The following is a 24,480-nucleotide window of genomic DNA, read 5'->3' on the forward strand; positions in this document are numbered from 1 at the left end:
TTGATAGTTAACATAAAAACAACAAGAGGCAGGGATCACCCACATTTAATGCTGGGGTCATTCATTTACAATGTGACAAACCTACAAATGAATGAGTCAGGGGTCTGCTGAATAGCTCATCCAGTTAAGGCACTGGTCTTGTTCTAGTGCATGAATGGGCCTACTCATCTGTGTGCAAGCCAGACTGGTGGGCTGTGGTGCGATAAGACTGAAACCACATGCCTCCAAGAATAGAACATGTTTTTCATGGTTTGGGCTAGGTTTTTCAGTTCCAGTGAAGGCCAATCTAAACTCTACAGCATACAGACACATTCTGAGTGATTCTGGGCTTCCCCAATCGTTTGGGGAACGCCCTTTCCTGTTTCAGCATGACAATGTCCCCGGGCACACAGCCAGGTCCATATAGAAATTGTTTTGTCAAGAACGGTGTGCAAGATCTTGTCCTGCACAGAGCCCTGACCTCAACCCCATCTAACACATTTGGGATCAATTGCGACCTATCAGTGCCCAACCTCACTCTTCTGGCTGAATGGAAAAGCTCTGCAGCAATGCTCTAACATCTAGTATAAAGCTTTCTCAGAAGAGTAGAGGTTGTGTTATTGCAGCGAAAGGTACTGTAGACCAACTCCATATCAATGCCCGTAATTCTGGATGAGATTTTGGGTGTCAGGTATCCTCATACTTCTGGCCATGTAGTGTGTGCATTTAGCCATTGCAAATTGGGAGGAACAGGGGAAAACGAAATAAATAAATAAATAAATAAATAATGGTTCCCATGGAAATAAAAAAATTTCTGCAGGTGAGCAGCGAAGTGAAGTTTCAGTGGATGTAATTGTTGCCTCCTACGTTTTCCAGGAACGGACTATAAAACTGAGTTCAGCGCAAAAGGATGTGCGGGTCAAGCCTCCTGTGGCTTCTGTTTCCAGTGGCGTGTGTATCGTGTCGGGTTGGGTTTTCCCCTGTAATGATGGGCTGTTCCATGACTCTGCGCCAAGCTGGTTAGATAGGAGCTGCCCTGAACCCGGACAGCCCCTAATGGCAGGATTAAGTGCACCAGTCATCCAACAGGAACGTAAAAAAAAAAAAATCGGCGTTTAATGACACCCTGGGCTGCGCTGGTTCGAGTCCTCCTCTTCCCTCTCGGACCGCGTAATGACATTGTTCAGCGCTGCTTCTGTGCCCTGTGGGTTTGCCGTAATTCGAGTCTCTTGACCCTCGCGTTCGGTATCCCCCGTCTGTCAGTCGGGACGGTGGCGTAGGTGAGCGCTAAAACGAACCCCGAAGCTAGACGCTGAAACGGCAGCCGCAAGAACACACAAGGTTATTTCCCCTGTTTTCATAACCTATGAGATTTTGGCTGTGGATTAAAAACAGATGCCCATTTTTTTTGTGTTCAGACCCCCACCCCCCTCCACCCCGACCTCCATCTCTCTCTGTCTTTCTCTTTCTATTTCCTAAAAGTGTCATCACTCATCCGATGGAACATTTCTGGAGCCAAAACCGATGCACCCCTCCCTGAAATAGCATTAAGTCATCTCTTACAAACCTCAGAAATGATCTCGTCTTCTTGATACAGACAAAGGATTTGGTATAGCGAGCAAGGGAGAGTGTTTAGGCTGTCTTTCACAATGAAGCTTTTATCACTTGCTTTGCAGCAAATTAATGAGAGTAGATTGGACAGAAGAAGCAATAATAGAGAGGCCTCTGTTAATAATCAGCCATCGGAGAAAAATTGACAGGGGCTGTTGGAAGTGGAGAGAGGCAGTGGTAACGTTGTGTGTATGCAGTCCTATCTCAACCTCTTCCCCTATCCTTGATTCTAACTATACAGGCAGTCATGAGCTTGTGGCTAGGCACCTGTTTCTGTTGCGGGGCCTTTTGGAGAAGTTTTTTTTCTTCCTCTGTCTGTGAGAGAGCTTTTGTTTTCTTCATGATTGAGGGCCTGATTTTCTAAGACCTTTAGTACGCGCAGAACTTTTTTGGCGCATGTAAAACTAATATCACAGCCAACGACTGGTGCCAAACAAATCAATCATTGGTCGTGTTATTGGTTTTGTGTGTGTTAAAAGGTTTTGCTCGTGATAAAGGTCTTAGTAAATCAAGCCCTGATTGTACTTTTTTTTTTAAACTGTCCTTTAATAAACTTATTTTCTTTTGAACAGAAGAGACAGAGTATGAGTACAGTGGCAGTGAGGATGACGAGGAGGAGATGAACGAGGAAGAAGGAGAGCCGAGGTATGTCACTCTTAATACTGAATATCATCAGGTGAGCTTCTTCTGTTCAATGATCATTTTCCAATCCTTACCTTGATTGGTTGGTTAACTGCATTATCTGTGTGTGTGTGTGCGTGCGTGTGTGTGTGTGGGTGTATGCGTGTGCGTGCATGTGTGTGCGTGCGTGTGTGTGTGTGTGTGTTGCATGTGTGTGTGTGTGTGTTGGGTGCGCGTGTGTGGGGCGACATAGCTCAGGAGGTAATAGCGATTGTCTGGCAGTCGGAGGGTTGCCGGTTCGATCCCCCGCCCTGGGCGTGTCGAAGTGTCCCTGAGCAAGACACCTAACCCCTAACTGCTCTGGCGAACGAGAGGCATCAATTGTAAAGCGCTTTTGGATAAAAGCGCTATATAAATGCGGTCCGTTTACCGCTTTACCGTTGACCCCGCAGCTCCATCGTGAACCTGCCGGGCGAGTCCACGCTGCGGCGGGAGTTCCTGCGGCTGCAGCAGGAGAATAAGAGCCGCTCGGAGGCGCAGCGCCAGCAGCAGGTGCTGCAGCAGCAGCTCCGCGACCAGGAGCGCTACAAGAAGCTGCTGCAGGCCGATCGGCAGAAGAGGATTGAGCAGCAAATGGAGGAGCGCCGGAGACTGGAGGATGTAAGAGACGCTCGCCCTCCTCCTCTCCACTCGCTGTCCTCCTCCCCACTCACTGTCCTCCTCTCCACTCGCCCTCTTCCTCCCCACTCGCTTTCCTCCCCTCCACTCGTTCTCTTCCTCTCCACTCGCTCTCCTCCTCCCCACTCACTCTCCTCCTCCCCACTCGCTGTCCTCCTCCCCACTCGCTCTCCTCCTCCTCCCCACTCGCTCTCCTCCCCACTCGCTCTCCTCCTCCCCACTCGCTCTCCTCCTCCCCACTCACTCTCCTCCTCCCCACTCGCTGTCCTCCTCCCCACTCGCTCTCCTCCTCCTCCCTACTCTCCTCCTCCCCACTCGCTGTCCTCCTCACCCGCCTAATCCCTATCAGACACACACTCCGGCTGCTTGGTAGACTTTGCTGACCTGACTTCCAGAGACATTGTCCTGGTAACTGATTGTTACCGTTGAGATGCACGTACTCTGATACCTGGCATTTCCTGTTAGAAACACATACATTTCTTATCTGACTGTTCATGTTAAAGAGGCACTCTTCACTGCAAGACTATTCTCTTTCTGGAGAGACACAACCCACTATTCCTGTCAGATGTACAATGCGCTGCTCACATGGCTATTGTTGTTAGAAACACATGCTACTAGTGTTTGGGGTTTTTCTGTTTTGAGAATTCAGAAATGCTGTTCCTTATACGCACTCGTCTGATTAGTTCTGTTAGAAAGACGCACTGTCTGACAGCTTTTGTTAAAGGAACGCTTCGGTCACAGGCTATGCTATTTAGAGACTCTTTCTGCTCTCTGAGGCCTGAGTGTTGCTCCTGGAAACTCCCCGCGTCTGTCCGACAGAATGCGTCATCGCGTCCACATATGTCTGGTCTTTGTTTTACCAACCGCGAAAGCCGTAGCACACCAGGTCGCAGCGCATAACGCGACGGTGAGTCCCGCGTCGCTGTTCGCAGCGGAAATGTGGGCGGGACACGATGCCGCGGTGTGCGGGCACAGACGTGCGGGAGTGTGACGTGCCGTGGTGTGGCGTGGTGTGATGACCTCCGTGCTCTGCTCCCCTCCCCCCCCCCCCACCCCCCCCCAGCAGCAGAGGAGGCAGCAGCAGGAGGCCGGCTTCCAGTGGCCCGAGCTGCAGGAGATGCTCTGGAGGGAGGAGCCGGAGCCCGAGGGGCGGAGCCTGCTGGAGGAGCGGCGCAAGCTGACCGACGGACAGAAGAGAGGCGACAGGAAACAGGTAGCGAAAGACCGCGGCCGAGTCACTTCCTCATCGGGGGGAACAGCTGTTGAATAAATGTGGGTCAGGACCGAGCGCTCGCCGCTCTTCGCTAGCGTCATGGCTGGCCCAGACGCGAGTCACGTGACCTGTCAGAGCCAATCAGGTCGAGACTCCGGCCCGCTTTTCTGGGTTTTCTTCTGTCCCCTCTTGGCTGTGAACTGTAGGCAAGTTTGAGTTGCAGTGAAATGTTCCAGTCCCACAAAATCCGTGGGAAACGGCTTGCGAACAGGAAGTTCCCGGGTCAGAGCTCAGAATCGCATCCTGAGAGAGGTCGATTTAAAGCTATTTGCTCTTTTTTTAAATATAATTTTTCATTTTAAATCTCCAGTTGTAACTCGGCACATTAATATTTAAAAGTTGTTTAATTGTTGTTTAAAACTTTTTCTATATAGCGTTGTTGTTTTGTGGTCTTGAAACACTTTTTTCATCAAATTTTTTTTTTGTTTGGCCATTCTTACCCATTCTGAAAAATGACTTATGACAAGGGCAATGCATTATTAATTCAAGTTGTGGTTAAGATTTTATACAACTGCTGCAAAAATACTTTCAGAACGTTGACACAGCGATTCTGGCTTAGCCCTTATTTTTCACAGTGGAGCTTGGTTCAATACATCAATCGAACTATCAAAACCGTTGATTAAAGGATATTAGCATTAGAAAATATGAAAAAGCCTGCTGTCGGCCTTTTTATATGGTATACAGTGCCTACGGTGAGAATTACAGTGCCTGTCTTACTAAAAAGTTTGCGATAGTTTCAGTTTTTCCTTAAGTAAATGCTATGTATACAGTGAAGAGTTTTAATTGAAATATTTTGAATACGCCTCAGCAATTTAGAATGAATAATGAGATCATGTTTCAGGGTTTCCACGGTAAGGAAAAAAATCCATAAAAATGCTTGAATTTAGAAATTGAATTTTCAAGGTTGCCAGAGCGATTGAATTTGTAATAAAGTGTCTGAAAGTGCTTGGATTTGGTCGCTGTCATTGGTGTCCTTATCACAAGATGGCAACCTGTTGAAATTACTTCAACGTTTCGACAATTCAGCAGCCGCAGAACGCATTAAACTTCTTTGTAACGGTCCTTGAAAAGTGCTTGAAAAGTGCTTGAAAAGTCCACGTGTTTTACTTCTGAAAAGGTGCGGTAATCCCGACGCGTACGTTAAGTATGCACGTCTTCACAACCCGGAGAACAGAACATCTCACGAGAGGCAGGTCCTCCGTCAGTAAACAAGAAATAACATCTTCTGCTTCTTGTTCTTGTGGCTCACGATAAGGGTCAGGGTTAGGGTTAGTGTAAGCACGTACTGCATTGTGCTGTGGTGTCCCACAATCTGGTTTGTTGATTTTTTGTCTCTCTGTCAGGGGGCTTGTATTCATGCTGACATAGGACCTGCCTGACAGAGAACATCCCTAATGAAAATTAAAGAAAAATAAGATGGTTTAAGCTGTGTTTTTGAAACTTCTGGCTGGTCATAGCTGGCTTGTGGCTGATCAAAGCTGGTCTCTAGCTGGGCAAAGCTGGTCAATGCTGGTTAAGCTGGTAGAATAAGCTGGTGGTCAAACTGGTGGACTGACTGACTGCTGGTTGGCTGGTGGACAGCTGGTTGACCAGCTAAAAGTTTCAAGAACACAGCTTAAATCAGCTGGTTTCAGCCAGAGCTTTCAGCAAAGCTGCCTCTCGTGTGATGTCCTCCAGGTCAGCAGACTCTAACTGCTGAGTTCCCTTGTGTGGTTTGTGGTTTGTTCAGTCTTGTGAGGGTGTGTCTGAGTCCCTTCAGTGTGCGGGAGGAGGAGGAACGCGCTGAATATGTTCTGTACTTCCATACGTGAACCTTGATTTTTACGTTCATGTTTCATTTCGCAAGGGCCACGCGACAGCGCTAATGAGATTTGACAGAAACCTGGAGAGCCGCCCGCCTACTAATTAATTACAGATGGTCAGTGGGCAGCCGTTCCTGTGTAGCTCTCAACTGTCAGCTGTACAAAATTCATTTTTTTACCCTTGGCCCAAAACAGGGGAGAGTCTGTCGTACTGTAGGCACACCGTCCCCCAAACCTGGTTCATCTGGGGCCCGCCGAGATGGGTTTACCCCGTCTTACTCACGTTGTTTTTCTGCATCGAATGACCAAAGTCACAAAGCAAAGTCATGCAAACACAGCTCGTTTACTTTGTGATGCCATCAGAAGTGATGGTCTGATTCTTACGGTTAAATATTTTAAGAGGTGAGGGCTGAGAGTCTTACACAAGCCAGCAGATGCTGAATATTTTACGTTTTTCACGGGAATTCGGTCGCTGACCGAATAGGAGCCTTTATTTCTCGGTGTTGTAAAAAGGTTTTCTTCTTTTCTTTGTTGTTGTTGTTTAATGTAGCTGGAAGACTCAGGCAAACATAAGACTGATGTTGGAGGGAGACCGGTTGGTCCATTGACAGACCAGGTAAGAAAAAAAACTGACGTGCTGCTTTTTTTTAATTTGTTTTTTTCACACCAAATTATACCTACCGATGTCTGGAGTTGGCAAATACAGTGCATGCCATATGGGCCTGAATTCAATGAATACATGTTTCTTTCATGTGAATCGCATTGCTTGCACAGCACAGTTTGATCGTATGTTAGCTATCTACTATAGCACGTGAGGGAGCAGTGTTCTCAGAACAGACCAAAATTGTGGTCTTCAGACTTCAGCTGCAACCTGAGGTGTTACCTGAGAGAGCTTTTGACTGCTGTTGGTTGAGAGAGTTTAGATGAGGGTAAGGAGGAGGTTGTGCTCAGTAACGCCCTAGTTACTTGTGATACCGTGAGGTGAGGTGAAGTTGAGAGTAGGCGAGAGAGAGAGGCTAGTGGAGGTGAAGAAGAGGAGCAGAGACACAACAAACACTGGTGCAAGAGGAAGAGGAGGAATAATATGTTACTGCACAAGGCCTAGAGTACACCTTTCTGTAGCATTGTCTTTTTGGTTTGCCATTTACAATTTCATGAATACAGAGCAGCCATTCTGTAACACTGGAAGTTGGAAGTGTATTGAATTTGAAGAATGCTAAACTGGTGTATTTATGCTAACTGTATCACCATAAACCTGGTTTAATTCAGAATTGCTATTTATTTCGCCGTTGTTTCGCGCCCCTGATCCCCTCCACATTAATGTGGATCGGTGTAAAGAAATGTACTCGAAAGGTAATAAAGGCTGTTTTATGGGATTACGGCAAATGAACAGAGGTCTTAACCGTGGCGAGATCGAGTTCTGTTGTTTGTCACTTTTATTCAGTGTGCTGTTTCCACATTCGCCCGGGAAGACCACTGCTATTCCCGCCAGACACGAATGTGATGGATTACTTATGCATCTCCCTGCACAATCTCCTCATTGTAAACATTAGCGCTCGTTCCCCTGATGGAATCCCTGGGTTTTTCTGCAAGTCCTTAAAATAGAGTTGGGTTTTTTTCTTCGCTTGCAGACAAATGTTCTCATGGTGGCAGTTAGTGTGGGTTAAAGAGAAGGTAAATGACCAATTGTATTATGCGTGTATATATGCAGTGCCCTCCACAATTAGTCACACCCTTGATAAAGATTGATGAGCTAAAAAAAAAAAAAAAAAAAAAAAAAAAGGTCAGTTGAAATAAACACAGGCAATGAGCCATATTGCATTCTTTAAAAAATGTGAAAAACATGTTCTTGTAGGTTAATACAATTGCTCAAAGAAAAGGGCTTTTTTTAATAAGTAATAATTTTACTTCCCAAAAAGATGTGTCAAAATTATTGCCACCCCTGTTTTCAAAATTTTGTGCACTGTTGCTTTGCAAGAATAAAGCTTCTATGCTGTTTTATGAGATTAAAATATGGAGGGTCTTTTTAGGAAATTATGACTTGTTCTCCGAGCAGTAGTATTTGTATAACATTATATAATTTTCCTGTTTATTTGAGCATAAAATATAACTAATTTCCTGATTGTTTATTTTGTGCACCTTTTTTTGCCAAGGTTGCCAATAATTTTGGAGGCCGCTGTTTGTAAACCCGTAAAATAAATATTGTCTTACGCTCTTATGAATATTAGGGGAAACATCTTAATCTCTTGAGGATTATGGGCGTTGAACTATCACTGAAGTTTCCTCTCTTCTCTGTCAGTGCAGACCTTAGACGTGATTTGCACAGTGGACACCAGTGAGTGGTGTGAGGCGTATGCAGACTTCTGCAGGGATTTGCTGCTATGAGCAAGCTTGCAGATATTGTGTTACCTTCCTCTGTCTGTCGGCCCGCTGGCTGTGTGCTGTGTGTGTTTGTGGGGGGTGGGGGGGGGGGGGGGGGGGTGAGGTGGGAGGGGCGTGCTTTTACATGCATGCAGATCTCAAAGTGTGGGAGTTTCCTCCCAGTCTCCAAAAATAAGCCGTCCCGCGCGCTGGGGACTGAATTTAACGCAGATGGCGTGGCGTTAAATTAAAGGGCTGGTGGGGAACCACGGACGGCCATCTTTGTACTCTACTGCAGGGGCAGAGTCATGTGGGAGACGCCCGAGGATGAGCACGTCCTGTGTGTGTGTGTGTGTGTGTGTGTGTGAGCTGGCTGTGTGTGTGTGTGTGTCTGTGTGTGTGAGCCTGCTGTGTGTGTGTGTGAGCCTGCTGTCTGTGTGTGTGCGTGCGTGTCTGTGTGTGAGCCTGCTGTGTGTGTGCGTGTGTGTGTGTGTGTGTCTGTGTGAGAGCCTGCTGTGTGTGTGTGTGTGTGTGTGTGTGTGTGTGTATGAGCCTGCTGCGTGTGTCTGTGTGTGAGCCTGCTGTGTGTGTGAGCCTGCTGTGTGTGTGTGTGTGTGTGTGTGTATGAGCCTTATGCGTGTGTCTGTGTGTGAGCCTGCTGTGTGTGTGTGTGTGTGTGTGACCCTGCTGCGTGTGTGTGTGTGTCTGTGTGTGAGCCTGCTGTGTGTGTGTGTGTGTGTATGAGCCTGCTGCGTGTGTCTGTGTGTGAGCCTGCTGTGTGTGTGTGTGTGTGTGTGTGTGTGTATATGAGCCTTCTGCGTGTGTCTGTGTCTGTGTGAGCCTGCTGTGTGTGTGTGTGTGTGTGTGTGTGTGTGTCTTTGTGTGAGCCTTCTGTGTGTGTGTGTGCGCGCATGTGTGTGTGTCTTTGTGTGAGCCTGCTGTGTGTGTCTGTGTGTGTGTGTGATTGTGTGAGCCTGCTATGCATATGTGTCATTGTGAGCATTGTGTGTGTTTGTGTGAGGTTGTGAGCTTCCCGTGTTTGTGTATCATTGTGTAGCCTCTTGTGTTTGTGTGTTATTGCTTAGCCTGCTGTGTTTGTGCATTTGTGTGTTATTGCTTAGCCTCCCGTGTTTGTGTGTCGTTGCGTAGCGAAGGGGCAAGCCCGCTCCTCTTCCTCAGCAGCAGCCGCCGTTGCAGTCGCAGCAGCAGCAGCAGCAGCAGCAGCAGCAGCAAGGCAGAAAGTTCCACCGCACGCTGCCCAAAGATCAGGCCCAGCTGCTCTCGCTTCAGCACGACCACAGGCACAAGCAGCGGGAGCCCCAGAAGGCCACTAGCGCCGCGCCTAGCTGCCCGGCAAATAGCCAGCGCAAAGCGGTAAAAAACCCCCAGCCGCCTCCCTGCCCCCCCGCCGCCCCCGCCCCCCCTGCCCCCCTGCCCCCAGCCGCCTCACCACCCCCCTGCCCCCCTGCCCCTCCCCCCCTCCTCCTCCCCCTCCTGCTGCCATTTACACCTTCTGTTCCTCCTCTTGCTGTCTGTCTGTTGCCTTGTTACCACTGACCTGCCTCGGTTGTAGGTCAAGTGAAACCGCTGACCCGCTGTGTTGCCCAATGCTAGGTGTAAAGCAAGCCCGAGAGAGAGAGTCGAGAGGAAGTAGGCATAGCCTATTCCCGTCATAACTCTAAATTAGGTCAGCGGTGTTCAAGTACCATCGTCAGAATGTGACTTAGCGTTTTTATTTTCCTCCCCAATTTGGAATCGCCGTGCGCCTAAAGTTACTCCACTGCCACTCAGGCCTTGAAAGCAGTGCTCACAGTAAACTGCTCAGTCTTACAGGGTTTATATGAGTCCACCATGGCCAGAGTGGACTGATATAAACTCTGTTAGAGCTGAAATATTGTTGGGCATTTTACTGTGCAGCAGCTAAAGGGTGTGTGCAGCTCTCTACAAAACCAGTCACTATTTTAAACTCTATACTCCACAAAGTACTGCAGGGTAGAACTAGGGACACTTGAGGGAGATGCATATCTCTGGCTAATAATAGCCCGCGGGTACCTGGTGTGTTACTGGGAGAGAAGCTAATGTAGCGAGCGGTACAATGAAGGAACCCTGGCAAGCTTAGACGCGGCTGATAGGACCTGCCAGGACGAGGCTAATAGCTTCGCGCCGCCGCAGGCTAGTCGGTTGATAGCGTAGCCAAGGGCAACGAGGCTCTGCCCTTGCTGTCTGGGGCGCTGTTTGGCCCTCGAACAGGGTCATTCTGGCAAGTACTTTACACGAGGAAACAGCCCCCCCCACCACCCTCCCTCCCCCCATCGCACTGTCCGCTGGACCCATTTTCAGGATGAACTGCGTCGTTTACCCTGATGTTTTTATCGTGGCCCTTTCCGAGACGGCAAGATCAACAGCGGAAGCGTCCGGATTTCTTCCCCCACCGTAGGCTAGTCGGCAAATCTGCAGATGTCAGCGGGAGAGAGCCGGCTTGCTCATTTATTTACCGGCATCGCGTAGGCCCCACCAAAACAAGTCGCCGGATCGGCGGCCGAAAGGAAAATGGCCATATTTGGTCACGCTGGAGTAGCAGGCATACGTTGAAGGCTGGTCATGGTTAACACGACATTGTTCACTCTTTTCTGGTAAAACGTAAGCCTTTGTGGCGCAATTAAATTGAGCGGAGGAGGTGGAGTCCAGCGTTCTCACTCTCATTTTTAAATAGTGGAAACAGACACACACGCACACACACACATGCACACATACTCTGTCACACAAACACACACACACATACACACACACACACACACTGTGTGTTCCCGTTTCAATTCTATGAATCTGGGAAGTTGTCAGCCCGTTGGGTGAATGAGCACGGTGCTGAACCCTCTGCCACTGTCCCTGTCACTCAGATGGATGACAGGGGGAAAATGGCCGATGGCTATCTGTCCAACCTGAACCGCCTGGCCGCCGGGCTCCCTCTGCACGTCCAGTCCAGGCTGGGCTCCGGGAGCAACTCCAGCCCCTGCACACCCGCCCTGCAGAGGGCCGCGGTGCACCAGGTAAATAAACCCCCACCGTCACAAGTGTCCGTTTCACTTCAGTTCCACCACCTCTTCCACCAGTGTACAAAGGGGCCATACATGGAAATTAGCACAAGGTAAATTCTGCACAGACATTAGAGAACATTTCTTCACTCAGAGAGTAGGGACTGTGGGGAATAGGTTGTCAGTTTGTGTAGTAGAGGCAGAAACTGTGAGGCTTGATACGGTGCTAGATGCTATCTAGTTTTTAAGTAAATGGTGAGTAGGTACCTTTAGTGGTAGGAAAATGGCGAGCATTGTTTGCTTATTGACCTGTTCCGTCATAATGTCATGTCATGTTATGTTATATGTTCCTGCATCATCTCAGCACTCCTCTCCAAATTCAATCCGGCATTTGAAGCTTTATAACCTTTTAATGGGAGAAAATGACAAACTATAAATAATGTGTTAGCAACAAAATAATCTTGTCTTTCAGTATTTAAATTGAGTTTAGTTTCTGTATATTCTGACCTCACCAACCTTGTTTGGTATTAGAGGGTTTTGTGATCGCTAAATGATTAATGTGTAATCTGTGTTTGGAGGAGCTGAATGTCTGCGATAAAGAGGGCATTATCAAACTTTGTGCACCTTCTCCATTCTGCGTCGCTGACTCAGTGCTTAATTAAAGTCAGGCTTGATGCAGTGCGCTGGAGGACATGGCTGAGCTAGGCTGCGAGATACTAAACACACAGAAGTGTGTTTGAGCACTTTTTTGCAGTCCTGCCTCCTGTGATAAAATGGGGTATCAGTAGGCACATCAGTGGGGTCACCAGGTTCCTGTTGTTACACAAACTCTTTTGCGGTATTATCGCTTAGTCACATGGTTATCAGTGCCAGCAGCAGCAGCTTCCCTGAGAACTACAGAACCTTCCGGAAACTCGTGCCCTCTCATCAAGCATGTGCCCCACACTTTGGCCTTGTGAAGGGCATTAGTCAGCCCATCATAAAAATCTATCTTCTCACCCTGGAGACTCATTTCGCCTTCCTCTTTTCCATCCTCTTCTATTCTTCTATTTTTTAACTTCTCCTCCTCTTCCTTCTTCCCCTCCTCCTCCTCCTCCTCCTCCTCCTTCTTCTTCTTCTTCTGTTTTTGTCATACTGTTGAAATTCAGAAAAGGCCTGAATAAGTAAAGTAATGGATGGGAAGAGAATAAAATCATTTAATCAAGGTGTCAGGTCACCCTGTGTCCACAGTGCTGAATATGTTTTAAACTGAGCCATGGTATAACTGTAGAATGGTAAATGGAAATGTGGGTGTGTGTGTGTGTGTGTTTATGTATGTGTTCGTACGTGTGTTTGTGTGTGTGTATGTGTGTCTGTGTTTATGTGTGTGCGTGTTTGTGTGTGTGTATATGTGTGTGTGTCTGTGTTTATGTATGTGTTCATGCGTGTGTTTGTGTGTGTGTATGTATGTGTGTCTGGGTCTGTGTCTGTGTTTATGTGTGTGCGTGCGTGCGTGTATATGTGTGTGTGTGTGTGTGTGTGTGTGGATGCATTCATGTGTCCGTGAGCGTGTGCAGGCGCATGTGTTACTTTGCTTTACTGTACGCTCACACATCTTCTGTGTGTGTGTGTTTGCTCTGTTTCAGAACGCCAACCTTCGGTCCAGTAGGGAGTCCCACCACAGCAGCTCCCTGTCGGACATGGCCACCTCGCCCGTGTCCCCCACCGCGGACGACGTCTTCTGGGACGTCTTCCCCAGCCCGGAGGAGCGCCCCCCTAAGGTAGCGCAGAGTTAACGTGGGGAAGTCTCACGCCGTGCATGCTTTCGTACTCTGTTCTTGAGTTGAAGTTGTAAGTTTGCGATTATTTTATTGTCGATACGTACAGAGTTGCCTACATTTCAGTGGTAACCAAAGGAGGGAACTTCAGGACGGAGGAACTTTAGGATGGAGGAACATGGCGGTTTGACTCAGCGATGCCATGAGCCCCCCTTGCTGTAGGCCTTAGCTGTGCTCAGAGTACAGTCATAATGATGGAAGTCACAGACCCAGAAAATCTTGCCAGTTCATTTGATGTTCAGTCTGCAGTGAAGTGCAATTGGTGCCCGTGGAGCTGCATTAAGGCGGCGGTCTGTTAAAAGAATAATAAACACATGATCATTACAGTGATGTAAATAGATCATTAAGCCCAGTCTTTAATTTGTAGTGTAACGGTCGTGAAATGCTTTGGTGTGTAACGCGGTGAATGTGTATGTGTTACTCGTCCCATGTTTTCACAAACCCGGGCTGCACAGTACTTGTTTCCCCGCCAGCAGCTGCCTCTAACTCCCACACTTTCTGGGTCATTCACCAAGTCCCCATGCTGCGATGTCACTGGGCATGATTCTAGCACTGCGAGACTAGAGATGCAGGAAGTGAGCATCATTTTTGGTGTGTGCGTGTTTGTGTGTGTGTGTGTGTGAGTGTGTGTGCGCGTGCATCCGGGTTCACACCTCGTGTCTGCGGTGTGTGTATGTGTGCACTTTGCATGCGTACTGAAGTGTGTGTGTGCAGTGCATATGTGTGCATGTGTTGTTGTTGTTGTTGTTGTTGTGGTGAGGGTGGCGTGGTGCGGGCATGCATTTCCTTAATTCTGAGGGTGTGTGCCGTTTCTCACCACGCCACACAGGGAAGTGGACTCACTTGGCACAACGAGATGTTGGGAAATGCCCTTGGGGTTCATGTGACGGTCGACATTGTGTCAGGCCCCATGTGTTTTTTAATGCCACTGACGGGAGATGGTCTCCAAAGAGAAACATCCGTCTGTATGAAAACAATACAACCCCCCCCACCTCCTCAAGGAAGGGCCAGTTGTTTTTTAAAAGGCCTAGATTTGTGTTAACTGGCTGCTCAGTTCCCCCATAGAACTTAACCCTTCAGGCTGCTGTGAGATCTCAGATATGTGATCAGAATGCTCTTAACTGAACGCTCTGTTAATGCTGAGGTCACAATCACTACTGGCGCTGGAAATCAGTGGTGTTCTAGAACACTGCTTTAGAATTTTTAAGAAGAAAAAATTATTGCGAAAAACCTACTCATCAAAAAGATGCTTCAACTGAAGAAGTGGAAAAAAAACATCCCCTCCTTTTTTAACACAGTTTCCAGTAAGCCCTGTAGAGGTGGTTGTGAGGAGGGTATTTTAAGAGCCAGTTCCTCTTTCGTTGGGTGGAGTCTTCCTTCCCTCTGGGGCAGAGATGACACATCAGCACAGGCACCTAAAACCGAAAGCTTGGCACCCAAAACTGAGAAGCGAGAGACCCACCCATCACTCAAGGTGATTCAGATCCACACACTTTTAAAACGAGCTGGCCAGTTTCGTCAACGTGTTCCTTTCTTCCATCTCAAAAATAAAAGAACACCAGGGCCCGGTCTTTTATTTTTCTGGGGAACACAGAAACCGTTCCACCGCGCGGAATCACTCATTAGGAGATTTCACAAATTACTACATTTTCACACCTCTGCTTATTTTTGTTCTGAGAGAAGGGCCAAGCCCACCCATTCTTTGCATCTTCTTAAGCAAATAATCTTCTGCTCATTGTGCTCGTTTGAACACTGACACATTAATAAGGAAAGATTTTTTTTTTAATGAACTTTGGGCACATTTGTTTTGAAGAATAAATCACTCTGAAGTTAGCTTGCAATCATTCCACAGCACCTGCATCTTAAGTGAGAGGTGTTTTGAAAAGCGATTTTCTTTGAAAAGTTTTTTTTTTTCTTGCAAAGGAGCAGATGCCTAGCGTCTCCTCAGCTTCTGAAAATCTCTTCTTTTTTTTTTCTCCAAGGTTCCAGAACGTACGACGTCAAAGTTTTACTGTAAAGAACTGCTGAGTCACCACAGGACAGCGTCGAGGTGGGTTCGTCTTTGTTTTGTACCCCAGGAAGGTGTCACGTCACAGTGCGTTTAATGTGCGTTTAACGCTGACTGTCACTGTGGGAAGAGCTGTTACTGTAAGCAGCAGAACACACACGCCACCGTTTCCTTTCATTACCTGCTGAACGAGAGCGCTCAGAAGCAGAGTGCTTTGCTCTCGATACCACACTGCCTCCACTGGTGGCAGACAGCATGTGCATTCCCGCTCGCACCGCTGTTGAGTATTCCTCATTTTCCCGTTTTGTGGTCTTCCCGCTCGTCTCCAGTGGGTTTCCTTCGTCCCCGGTGGAGAAGTTGGGCAAGCCCCTCCCCTCACTGAGCAGCTCCTCTGGCGGCTCACAGTCAGGTTAGTGTTCTGTCCAGAGCCAGGCCTGGTGAGTCATCCTCTTCCTCCTCCTCTTCCTCTCTCTGGTCTCCTTCCCCTTTCCTCTCAACCTTTCATCCTCTCTCTCTCTCTCTCTCTCTCTCTGTTTTTGTTTTCTTTCTTCCTGCCCCCACCCTCCCCTTCCTCACCGTCTTCCTCACCTTACTCTCCTCTTTGTCATTTTCCTCTTTCCTGTCCTCTCTCTCTCCTCCAGCTCCTTTTAGGAACTCAGTGGTGACACCCCGTTTTATGCCGGCACAATTACCGTGATTTATACGAGAGCGTTTGCGCTCGAAAACAATGCTCCCACTCATTTTCAAAAAAAAAAACGTTAAACCTAATCAGTTCTGTTTATTGTCAGAATTTATTAGGCTCATATTTCAGGTGGTGCCGAGTACGTGATCAGATGCTGTCCAAATTAGTTAAAATGTGATAAGTCAATTTATCAAACCGTTCAGTTGCTCAAATTAACAGCTTTTGTGTTTGTGCACACTGGCTGTTTAGAAATGGGATAAGGGGCTGCTGTGCACAGGTACCTTAAATGCAGATTGTTTTTGCGAGCTGAGAGCGAGAGTTTCGCAGGCTGAGAGCGGTGTGTTTGTGGGTGCGTGGGAGTGGGCGAAGGCGTACGGGGGCTAAAGGCCGAGCCCTGTGGTCGGATGGGTGTGGAAAATACGATACAGTTAATGGGTGCAACGCGGTGTGGTTTAGAAAATTGTCAACCGTCGCTTTTGTTTTTTACCGAACATGCACTTCTCTTTACTTCAGAGGTGTGTGTGTTTGTTTTTTTAAGGACACTGTCCTCTATCCTCCCAGGCTTGTGTGACTTTCAGTGAGTAGCAGGTTTCTGTTAGCATGTCTGAGGAGAGCCGCAGCTAAAGGACCACCAGCCGATGCGCGACGTTTCGGAAAAGCAAAGCCGGTCTTGGACGCGGCGCGTATATCCTTACATCCCCTTGCCTTTTCAGTTTTAGTCTCTCTCTCTCTCTCTCTGTCGTTCAGTCGCAGGGAATGTCTCGAGCGAGCTTCGGCTCTGGAGGATCTTGCGAAAAAGGTCAGGAACGGACACAGTAAATTGGATTTAAGGGCTGAGTCGTTAGCCGTGGTGAAAAAACCGCAGCCCCGGCTGCAGAGAAAACACACACTGGCTGTGTCCTCACGCGCTTTAGATCACACCTCTGAGCCCTGGCCCCCGAACGGGATTAGCTATTGACCGCGTCATTTAGGAAACGGCCCTGGCACGGACCCGGGGAATGAAGCATTGCCTTCAGCCTTCGTATCTTTCTAATGCGTTTTTTGAGGGGGGAGGGGGGGATGGCAGCGTTTTGGACCTTCCCTGACTGACCCGTGACCGAGGCGGGGGGGGGGGGGGGGGCGTGTGCGTGCGCCTGTTTTCGTCCCTGTTTGGGGGGTGGGGGGGGGGGGGGGCGTGACGTGGCAGCAGAATTGGCAGGACTTACACAGTTTCTTGTTTCTTTCTCTCTTCTCCCTCAGGATTCTGTAAGATCGAGAGTCCCCTGTTGCCGTGCCGACAGCAGCCGTGCAGACAGCCGCAGGAGCGCTCTCCGCTGTCCCCCCTCCAGCACCCGGTACGTTCCGCCGTCTGTCCGCCATCTTACGCCTCAGATTTAAATCCTTACTTCCTCCCAACCTGTGATCTCACGGTCTGTACAGAGAGCAAGCCCTGTGAGCGAACTCGAGCTGTTTGTGATCGGTGACGCATCAGGAAGGGTGTTTGGTTTGAGTTGGGCCCGCACCGCACACAAGCAGCCATCTTGGGGCACAGAAATTTGCTGATAAGCTCAAGAGGCTTGTTTTAATGGCAGACATTTCTGAAATGCTTTGCATGAAAGATGTTCAGCAGTTCACTGTAATGATAAGCAACTTATTTTTTAAAAGTTTGCTGGAGCAGTCATGCGCGCTTTCTTATCTGTACTTTTGTCCAAATGTTTTGCATGGCCGTTTGTCAGCACGGGTGTTGCGTACACGTTATTTGAGTAGGTGATGAAGTGTTTGTAAAAAGCTTTGTCAAAAAATCTTTTTCGGAAGTAATGGCTCAATTTTTGTTTGATTTGTTTTGGTAAAGATGTGATATTGAATTTTTGGGAGGAACTCCAGCTGAGCTGTAAATGCTGAATAATGTGATTTGTTGTGAATGGGACTTTTGGTCGGGATCAGGTGCATGCATTTCCCTAAAAATAAAGGAAGTTGTGTCTGCTGATTGCCCCCCCCCCACCCCCATTTCAGAGGGAGAGGGCAACGAGGCTAGAACGTCAATTCCAGGCCTGATCTGCCCCATTTAAAGCCACAGGGGTCATTTACCATTAATTCATCATAGTAATGCAGAGAGATTTTTTTTTGGTAATTTTTTAACAATACACCGAGTAAAGCAGTGGTAACCCAACACTGTTCCTGGAGATCTACCGTCCTGTAGGGTTTTCACTCTAACCCTAAAAAAAGCGCACCTCATTCAACAGCTAGATATTTTTGGTGGATGGTAGACGTCCAGGGAAGGAACAGGGTTGGTTACCACGGTAGCAAAGCGTATAACCCCAGTGCCACCCGGCCAGGCCCTTTGGTGTCGAACGCGTGACGCGGCGACTTCGATTCACCCCAAACCTTCGTCCCTCTCCCAGGGCTTTGGCCTCTCCCCCGGGCCCAAGTCGAACCCGAGTCCGTTCCTGAAGGCCACCGAGTACTCCTCCTCCAGCGACGAGCCAGGGAGCAGCGACGAGGAGGAGAGGAACCGGTGAGTTTCGCCCCCGCCCCCGTCCCGCCCCGCCCCGTCCCGCCGGAGCCCTCCGCCGTTCCCCTCGCCGATTGTGCTGAGGCCGCCGTTTATCCCAGAATCCATCAGTCCTCCTGTCAGCGCTGGCTTTCGAAGCCACGCCGGGCCTTAACTGCCCGAGTACAGATGAACCACGGAGAAATGCTTCGGCAGAATCCCTGGGATTCGTTATCGAGTACTTACTTGACATTTTGCATAAAAACGTAACGTCGGATGAATTAAACGATCGCCATTCAGTGAACTTTTTCAGCGAAATTCAGCAGATTAATATTCCAGTAGGAATCTGCATGCGTGCTCGTTTTTTCCTCTCTGCGTTTCGTGCCTGTGCGAAAACGATTGCTGATAATTATGAATCCGGACTACCGTCCGACATTGATCTACAGAATGGCTGGCCTTTCCTCGTAACTTAACATTTGGAAAATCTAAATGTCCTGACTGTGTCTGTGGGCAGTTTAAAAACATACACACAGTAAAATATCCAGTGTTGAATCAGCCCTTGCAGAGTACATATCATGCGGTCCCTATTGGACTCATTATGTACTCTGCTAGAGTTGATGCAATACTGGACATTTCACTGTGCACCCATGAACTTGCAGTTGTTCTCCAAACAGAAACATGGAGGAACTGAGGTGGAAGGTCTCGTGATGAGCAGTTAGGGACTGATCTTCCTGTCTCCTGACCCTGCCCTCTGTCTCTGTCCTCCAGGCCTGTGGATAACAGGAAGGGGGGGAAGTTCTTCAAAGCGGCCCCCGATGGAATCGTCCTCCAGCCCCACTGCAGTCTGAACCAGCAGCAGGTAAGGGTGGCCCCGCCCGCCTGCCCCAGGGGGGAGGGGGGCGTACCTCCATTAACACACCGCAGCCCCCCCCCCCCCCACACCGCCACAGCATGCAGCCACTCTGAGTCATCTCTGCGCAATACGGACACTAGAGGGCGCCACCTGCGCATGTAAATGCGCTGCGGAGAGCTGTTCAGACTCAGGCCAGAGCCTGGGAGAGCTCTCGCTTCTGTACCCACAGTTGCTCCCGCGAAACGAATTTGGCGGCTTTTTGCGCTTCGTCGCTGAAAAACACGAAAAGCTACGGCGAGACTCGCCGCGGCCCTTACGGACGTGTCCCTGTAGGGCGGAGCCCAGGCGCTGTGCTCCGGGTGAACGGGGTAAAGAGCGCGCGCGTCCCGTCCCGCCCCGTCCCGTCCCGTCCCGTCCCGTCCCGCCCCGTCCCGTCCCGTCCCGCGGCGGCTCAGCCTGCGCTCTCTGTTCTTCTCGTCCACGCAGCGTGCGGCGGGCTCTAAGGCCGGCCGCCAGCCGCGGCCCCCCGGCTCAGAATCCAGTCAGAATTACCTTCTCCCTGATCTCCTACAGAAGAACCCCCCCTTCGAGACCCACGGATGGCTCCCCCGGGACGCCCTGTACCCCCAGACCCCTCCCGGCCGCACCCCTGACCTGGACGTGAGTTCTGAAGCACACAGCCCCCCCCCCCACCCCCCCCCGGTCCACTGTGTGGGAGAACAGCAGTTTTTAATGTTAGGGTTCCCTGTTCCAAAATGAAATACTGCAGTACAATTTGTGTTCAGAGAGTACTGTGGGGATTCAGCAAGGGATTTTCTTAAAGGAATCTTTTTGATTTAAAATGTGTGTGTTTTTATGAACTTAGCCCCATATGCCTTTTTAGAAGTTATTGAGCATTTCCTGGGAACAATATAAAATAATAACGTGGACAGACACATATATTTACTGAAACTAAGATCATAGTCCTCTGCTGATGTTTGAAAGAGTAGTGCTTGCAAATATATTTTACTTGCAGTGTTAGAATGGCTTTGTTTAAAAAGAAACTTCATGGTTTTATTCATGTGGTCGAATAAAGCAGGGGAGTGCTTACTTCATTGTTCTCCACTAGAGGGCGCTGATGTACTGACATCGGCCCTGATGAGTCACACATGATCAAACTCAGTGCAAAATACATATTTACTGTAAGTGTGAAACTGACTTTGCTGCCAAAAGTCTATGATTGTTTTTTATCTGAAGTTTGTGGTCATTTATGCCTGTCGTTGCAGAAACCGGTGAATGGGCAGGTGGGAAAGAAGAGCTCCTCTTCCTCCTCTTCCTCATTCACGACCTTCATCGACCCACGCCTGCTGCAGATATCTCCTCCTCCAAGCCCAATGGACCAGAGTCCCAGTGAGTACCCTGCTGTAGGGTCGCCAGACGTCCCGATTAAATCAGGACAGCCCCCATTTTTAAGCATTCGTCCTGACAAAGGTACCGCTGGGACGCAGTGTGTCACAATAATTGGACAGAATGTACCCAAAGTTTTGACTTAAAAGTTCCCCCGTGGTCTGCGATCACAACCCCCCCCCCCCCCTCCCCCCCCAACCCCCGTCTGCAACTGTGTTCACCGAAATATCCATCCCTGTTTACTGTGGTTGTCCCAATTTTATCCCCTTACAAAATGGTCACCTTACACTGCAACACTTTAAGTTGTGAGGTCACAAATATGTGATAAGAGTGTTCTTAACTGAACATTCTAACTCTGATGTCACAATCACTGCTGGTAACTGAAAGCAGCAGTGGAGTTCTAGAACGCTGACCTTGAATTCTGAAAGATATATTCCCTACTCTTGAAAGGGTTAAAGGATGTCTGGTGATTCATGGTCTCATGCATCCGAGTCATGTCAGTCTGTAAGAATTGTGTCCATTTGCAGTTTTTAAGATTTTTGTTTAGACAGCTGTCTTTATCATCTATTTGGCTGTCTATTTGGCCATTCATTTATTTCTCTATGTGGCTTTGCATATTTATCTACATGTTTATGTACCTTGATACCGATGTGGGTTACCTACCAATAGTTTGGATTTCTGACCATCTTGTCTGTCTGGCCTGTGTGTTTATTCCCGTATTCTGCTTCCACTGAGCTTCTTGAATATCAGGTGTGAAAAATCCAGGTTGAGAAAGTAAAAATAGTCCCAGTCACATGGATTTGCTAATTAGCACAATTCTTCAGCCAGGAGGTATAACTAATTAGAGAAATCAGTGGCTGAGTTCATTATTATTATTATTAATTACATTTATATAGCACTTTTCCAAATGCTCAAAGTGCTTTACAGTGAAGGGGAACTCACCTCACCCACCACCAATGTGTAGCACCCACCTGGGTGATGCACGGCAGCCATTTTGCTCCAGAACGCTCACCACACATTAGCGAAGGTGGAGAGGGAGAGAACATTTATTTAGCCAATTAAATCTGGGGATGATTTTTTGTGGCAAGTTTGCGAGAGCCAGATCTGGGATTTGGCCAGGACACCGGGTGGAGGAAACACATGGAGGGACTTTTGTATTCTAACCCCGGGACTTTCCACCTCTGGTGAATATTCCCCTCGCGTTGGAATGCGATATGATGTCAGAACGTTAACGCTCTCGGCATTCCCTCCCTCCTCCTCCACCGCCCTCAGCTGGCTGTAAACCAGAGCCCGTCCGGAGGGAGAATCACAGGAAGGGGTCCGTGGTCAACGTCAACCCCACCAACATCCGGCCCCAGAGCGACACTCCCGAGATCCGCAAGTACAAGAAGAAGTTCAACGCCGAGATCCTGTGCGCCGGCCTGTGGGGTGAGGACACAGGGGGGCGGAGCACTGTCTGTGACAGAATTACATGTGACACACACACGCAAGCAGTGATGACGGCTTCCCGTTCTACTCACGCCGAAGAGATAGCAGTGGCCTGGAATGCCGTGTGGACAGTGGCCCTTTGTTGTAATGCAGTTTAGAGTTGATTGGATTTACATCCTGCTGTTCAGCCTGTCCCCGGATGACAGGAGCGATATGGGCTTACACGGGTGTGCTGTGCAGGCAATCGCTCAATGCTTCATCTGTCCTCCGTTCCTCTGTATTTAAGAGCTTCTGATTGGTCATATCTCAGTGAACATTTTTGTAGTGAAGTTGGTGAAACGTTGTCTAGGCATTCAGGCGAAATCCCAGCTACATTTGGTTGATAAGTGAATGCCTTCTAGCCTACTAGGCCACCATATTCTGTAAATTTGGAAGGTGTGCCCAAGAAGGAAAAAGGTCGGGAACCGCTGGTATAGAGGAGTCACGGTGAGTCATGGTTCCTTGCGCTAACGCTCGGCATTGACCTTTGAACCCAGGCGTGAACCTGCTGGTGGGCACGGAGAACGGGCTGTGGCTGCTGGACCGCAGCGGGCAGGGCAAGGTGTACCCGCTCATCAGCAGGAGGCGCTTCCAGCAGATGGACGTCCTGGAGGGGCTCAACGTCCTCATCACCATCTCAGGTGAGGGGGAACAGTGCTCACTATTATCTCAGGTAAGGCGAGACAGCTCTCATCACTATCTCAGGTGAGGCGAGACAACACTTATTACTGTCTCAGGTGAGGTGAGACAGTTAACTCCGCTTTATATCAGAACCGGAGAGGATAAGTGCACATCGCCTATGAACGCTCGCCCTCCCTAGTAATAACAGGGCAGAATCAACAGATCATCGCCTATGCGGAGAATAAAGGTTTGCCATCTGTGTTAAATCATCAGCACTGTCTGCAGTTCAAACCTGGAGATTGGACGTGATCATCTCGGGTTAAAACGGAAGCATCGACACTCATAACTGCTGAAGAGCTGTTATATCAAGAATCTCCGTTTCTATGTCAATGGTGATTTTGAGACGTGGTTTCCAGAGGTGGAAAATCCAGGTTCAGAAAGTAAAAGTCCTCCTCAGTGTTTTGTTCCAACCACCTGGATTCGCTATTTAGCGCAGTTCTTCTAGCCAAGAGGTAGAACTAGTTAGTAGAATCAGCTGGCTGAGTTAATGGGTGGAAGAAATACATGGCAGGACTTTTACTTTCTGACCCCTGGACTTTTCACCTCTGGTGGTTTGTGGTTTCCAAGAAGGCAAAAATAATTTAAAAATAATAATAATAATAATCAGGTCAGTGCTAGGGTTGTGTATGAGGATGGAACTTCCCCAGCTGTGGAGTCAGAGGAGGAAGTACATGCCTTTAGGGGCCTGTTCAGTATCAAATCATATCCCATCACTTGACCTGTTTTCAAGTCTGCGGTTATTCAAAAGGAGGATTTTGTCAGGAGTGTTATGAGAGATAGTACTTTTCAAACCACACAGAAATAGATAAGCTGCATATCAGTGCGGTTTTGTTTGAGGATGTGCAGTTGTGTGTCTTTATCTTCCTTTCCCCATTCAAGAGCAGGTACCGGCTTGATAAAGGCATTAAACCCGTCGAATGAGAGCACAGAACCGAGAGGATCGTCTATCCGTCTAGCCTCACCTTGTTACCCATCGCGCCGCTGACTGTGATGATTTTTTCCCCCAGGTAAAAAGAACAAGCTGCGGCTGTACTACCTGTCCTGGCTCCGAAACAAGATCCTGCGGAACGACCCGGAAGTGGAGAAGAGGCAGGGCTGGACGTCCGTGGGGGACCTGGAGGGCTGCGTGCATTACAAAGTCGGTACGTGCTGACCGTTCGGCGCGAGAAGCGATCGCAAGCGACGAACGCGTCGAAGTGTGATAAATCCGTCATTTATGGGAGCGGTGTCTCCTGGAAACGTCATACTGTACCGTTGTCTAGCAGCTGTTTGCGAAGCGGTAACCCCACCCTCACCCCACACACACAGTCTGTAGCAAAGGCAAGCTGTAGCCGTATGTGCATGTTAATTCTATAAATAAATGCAAAAGCGTAACCACAATGCATAGTACATACATAAATATAGTGATAAATATGGAACTGGTGAGTAGGCTGCGTAAATGAAGGTTGAGGGTTGCGGGCTGTGTGTGTGTGTGCGTGTGTGTGTGTGTGTGTGTGAGTGTGTGTGTGTGCGTGCGTGTGTGTGTGTGTGTGTGTGTGTGTGTGTGTTATTACTAGCCACATTAGCCACATCACATCACTTCCCTGTCCGTTCCTCCGCCCTTGCGTCACAGGGGAGCAAAGCAGCGCTGTGTGTCCGATGAAAAGTGTGTGTGTGTGTGTTTGTTTGGTGTGTGTACTGCTGAGCTCAGCAGGGCTGGGGGCGTTTCTTCCTTTGACTCTTCCTGAGGTCGAGAGAAAGAGAGAGAGAGAAAGAGAGA

General features: G+C 48.7%; 1 protein-coding gene across 5 annotated transcripts in view; it reads left to right on the top strand.

Annotated features, from left to right (window-relative positions):
- The window catches only part of si:zfos-2326c3.2 (mitogen-activated protein kinase kinase kinase kinase 4), a 62,886-nt gene that overhangs the window by 26,317 nt on the left and 12,089 nt on the right, over positions 1 to 24,480 (top strand). Inside the window, exons 11-27 of one of the 5 annotated variants that reach the window (XM_035409645.1) lie at positions 2,163 to 2,235; positions 2,664 to 2,871; positions 3,953 to 4,102; positions 6,515 to 6,580; positions 9,475 to 9,699; positions 11,223 to 11,372; positions 12,983 to 13,117; positions 15,157 to 15,224; positions 15,512 to 15,591; positions 17,104 to 17,198; positions 18,246 to 18,358; positions 19,103 to 19,193; positions 19,674 to 19,847; positions 20,453 to 20,576; positions 21,846 to 22,001; positions 22,538 to 22,681; positions 23,729 to 23,863. In XM_035409645.1, coding sequence (XP_035265536.1) covers positions 2,163 to 2,235; positions 2,664 to 2,871; positions 3,953 to 4,102; positions 6,515 to 6,580; positions 9,475 to 9,699; positions 11,223 to 11,372; positions 12,983 to 13,117; positions 15,157 to 15,224; positions 15,512 to 15,591; positions 17,104 to 17,198; positions 18,246 to 18,358; positions 19,103 to 19,193; positions 19,674 to 19,847; positions 20,453 to 20,576; positions 21,846 to 22,001; positions 22,538 to 22,681; positions 23,729 to 23,863 — 2,187 coding nt within the window. The remainder of the gene's footprint in view (positions 1 to 2,162; positions 2,236 to 2,663; positions 2,872 to 3,952; positions 4,103 to 6,514; positions 6,581 to 9,474; positions 9,700 to 11,222; positions 11,373 to 12,982; positions 13,118 to 15,156; positions 15,225 to 15,511; positions 15,592 to 17,103; positions 17,199 to 18,245; positions 18,359 to 19,102; positions 19,194 to 19,673; positions 19,848 to 20,452; positions 20,577 to 21,845; positions 22,002 to 22,537; positions 22,682 to 23,728; positions 23,864 to 24,480) is intronic. The other 4 variants (XM_035409646.1, XM_035409647.1, XM_035409648.1 and 1 more) reach the window with 4 other exon arrangements.

This window comes from Anguilla anguilla, chromosome 3 (assembly GCF_013347855.1).
Source record: "Anguilla anguilla isolate fAngAng1 chromosome 3, fAngAng1.pri, whole genome shotgun sequence".
NCBI lineage: Eukaryota > Metazoa > Chordata > Actinopteri > Anguilliformes > Anguillidae > Anguilla > Anguilla anguilla.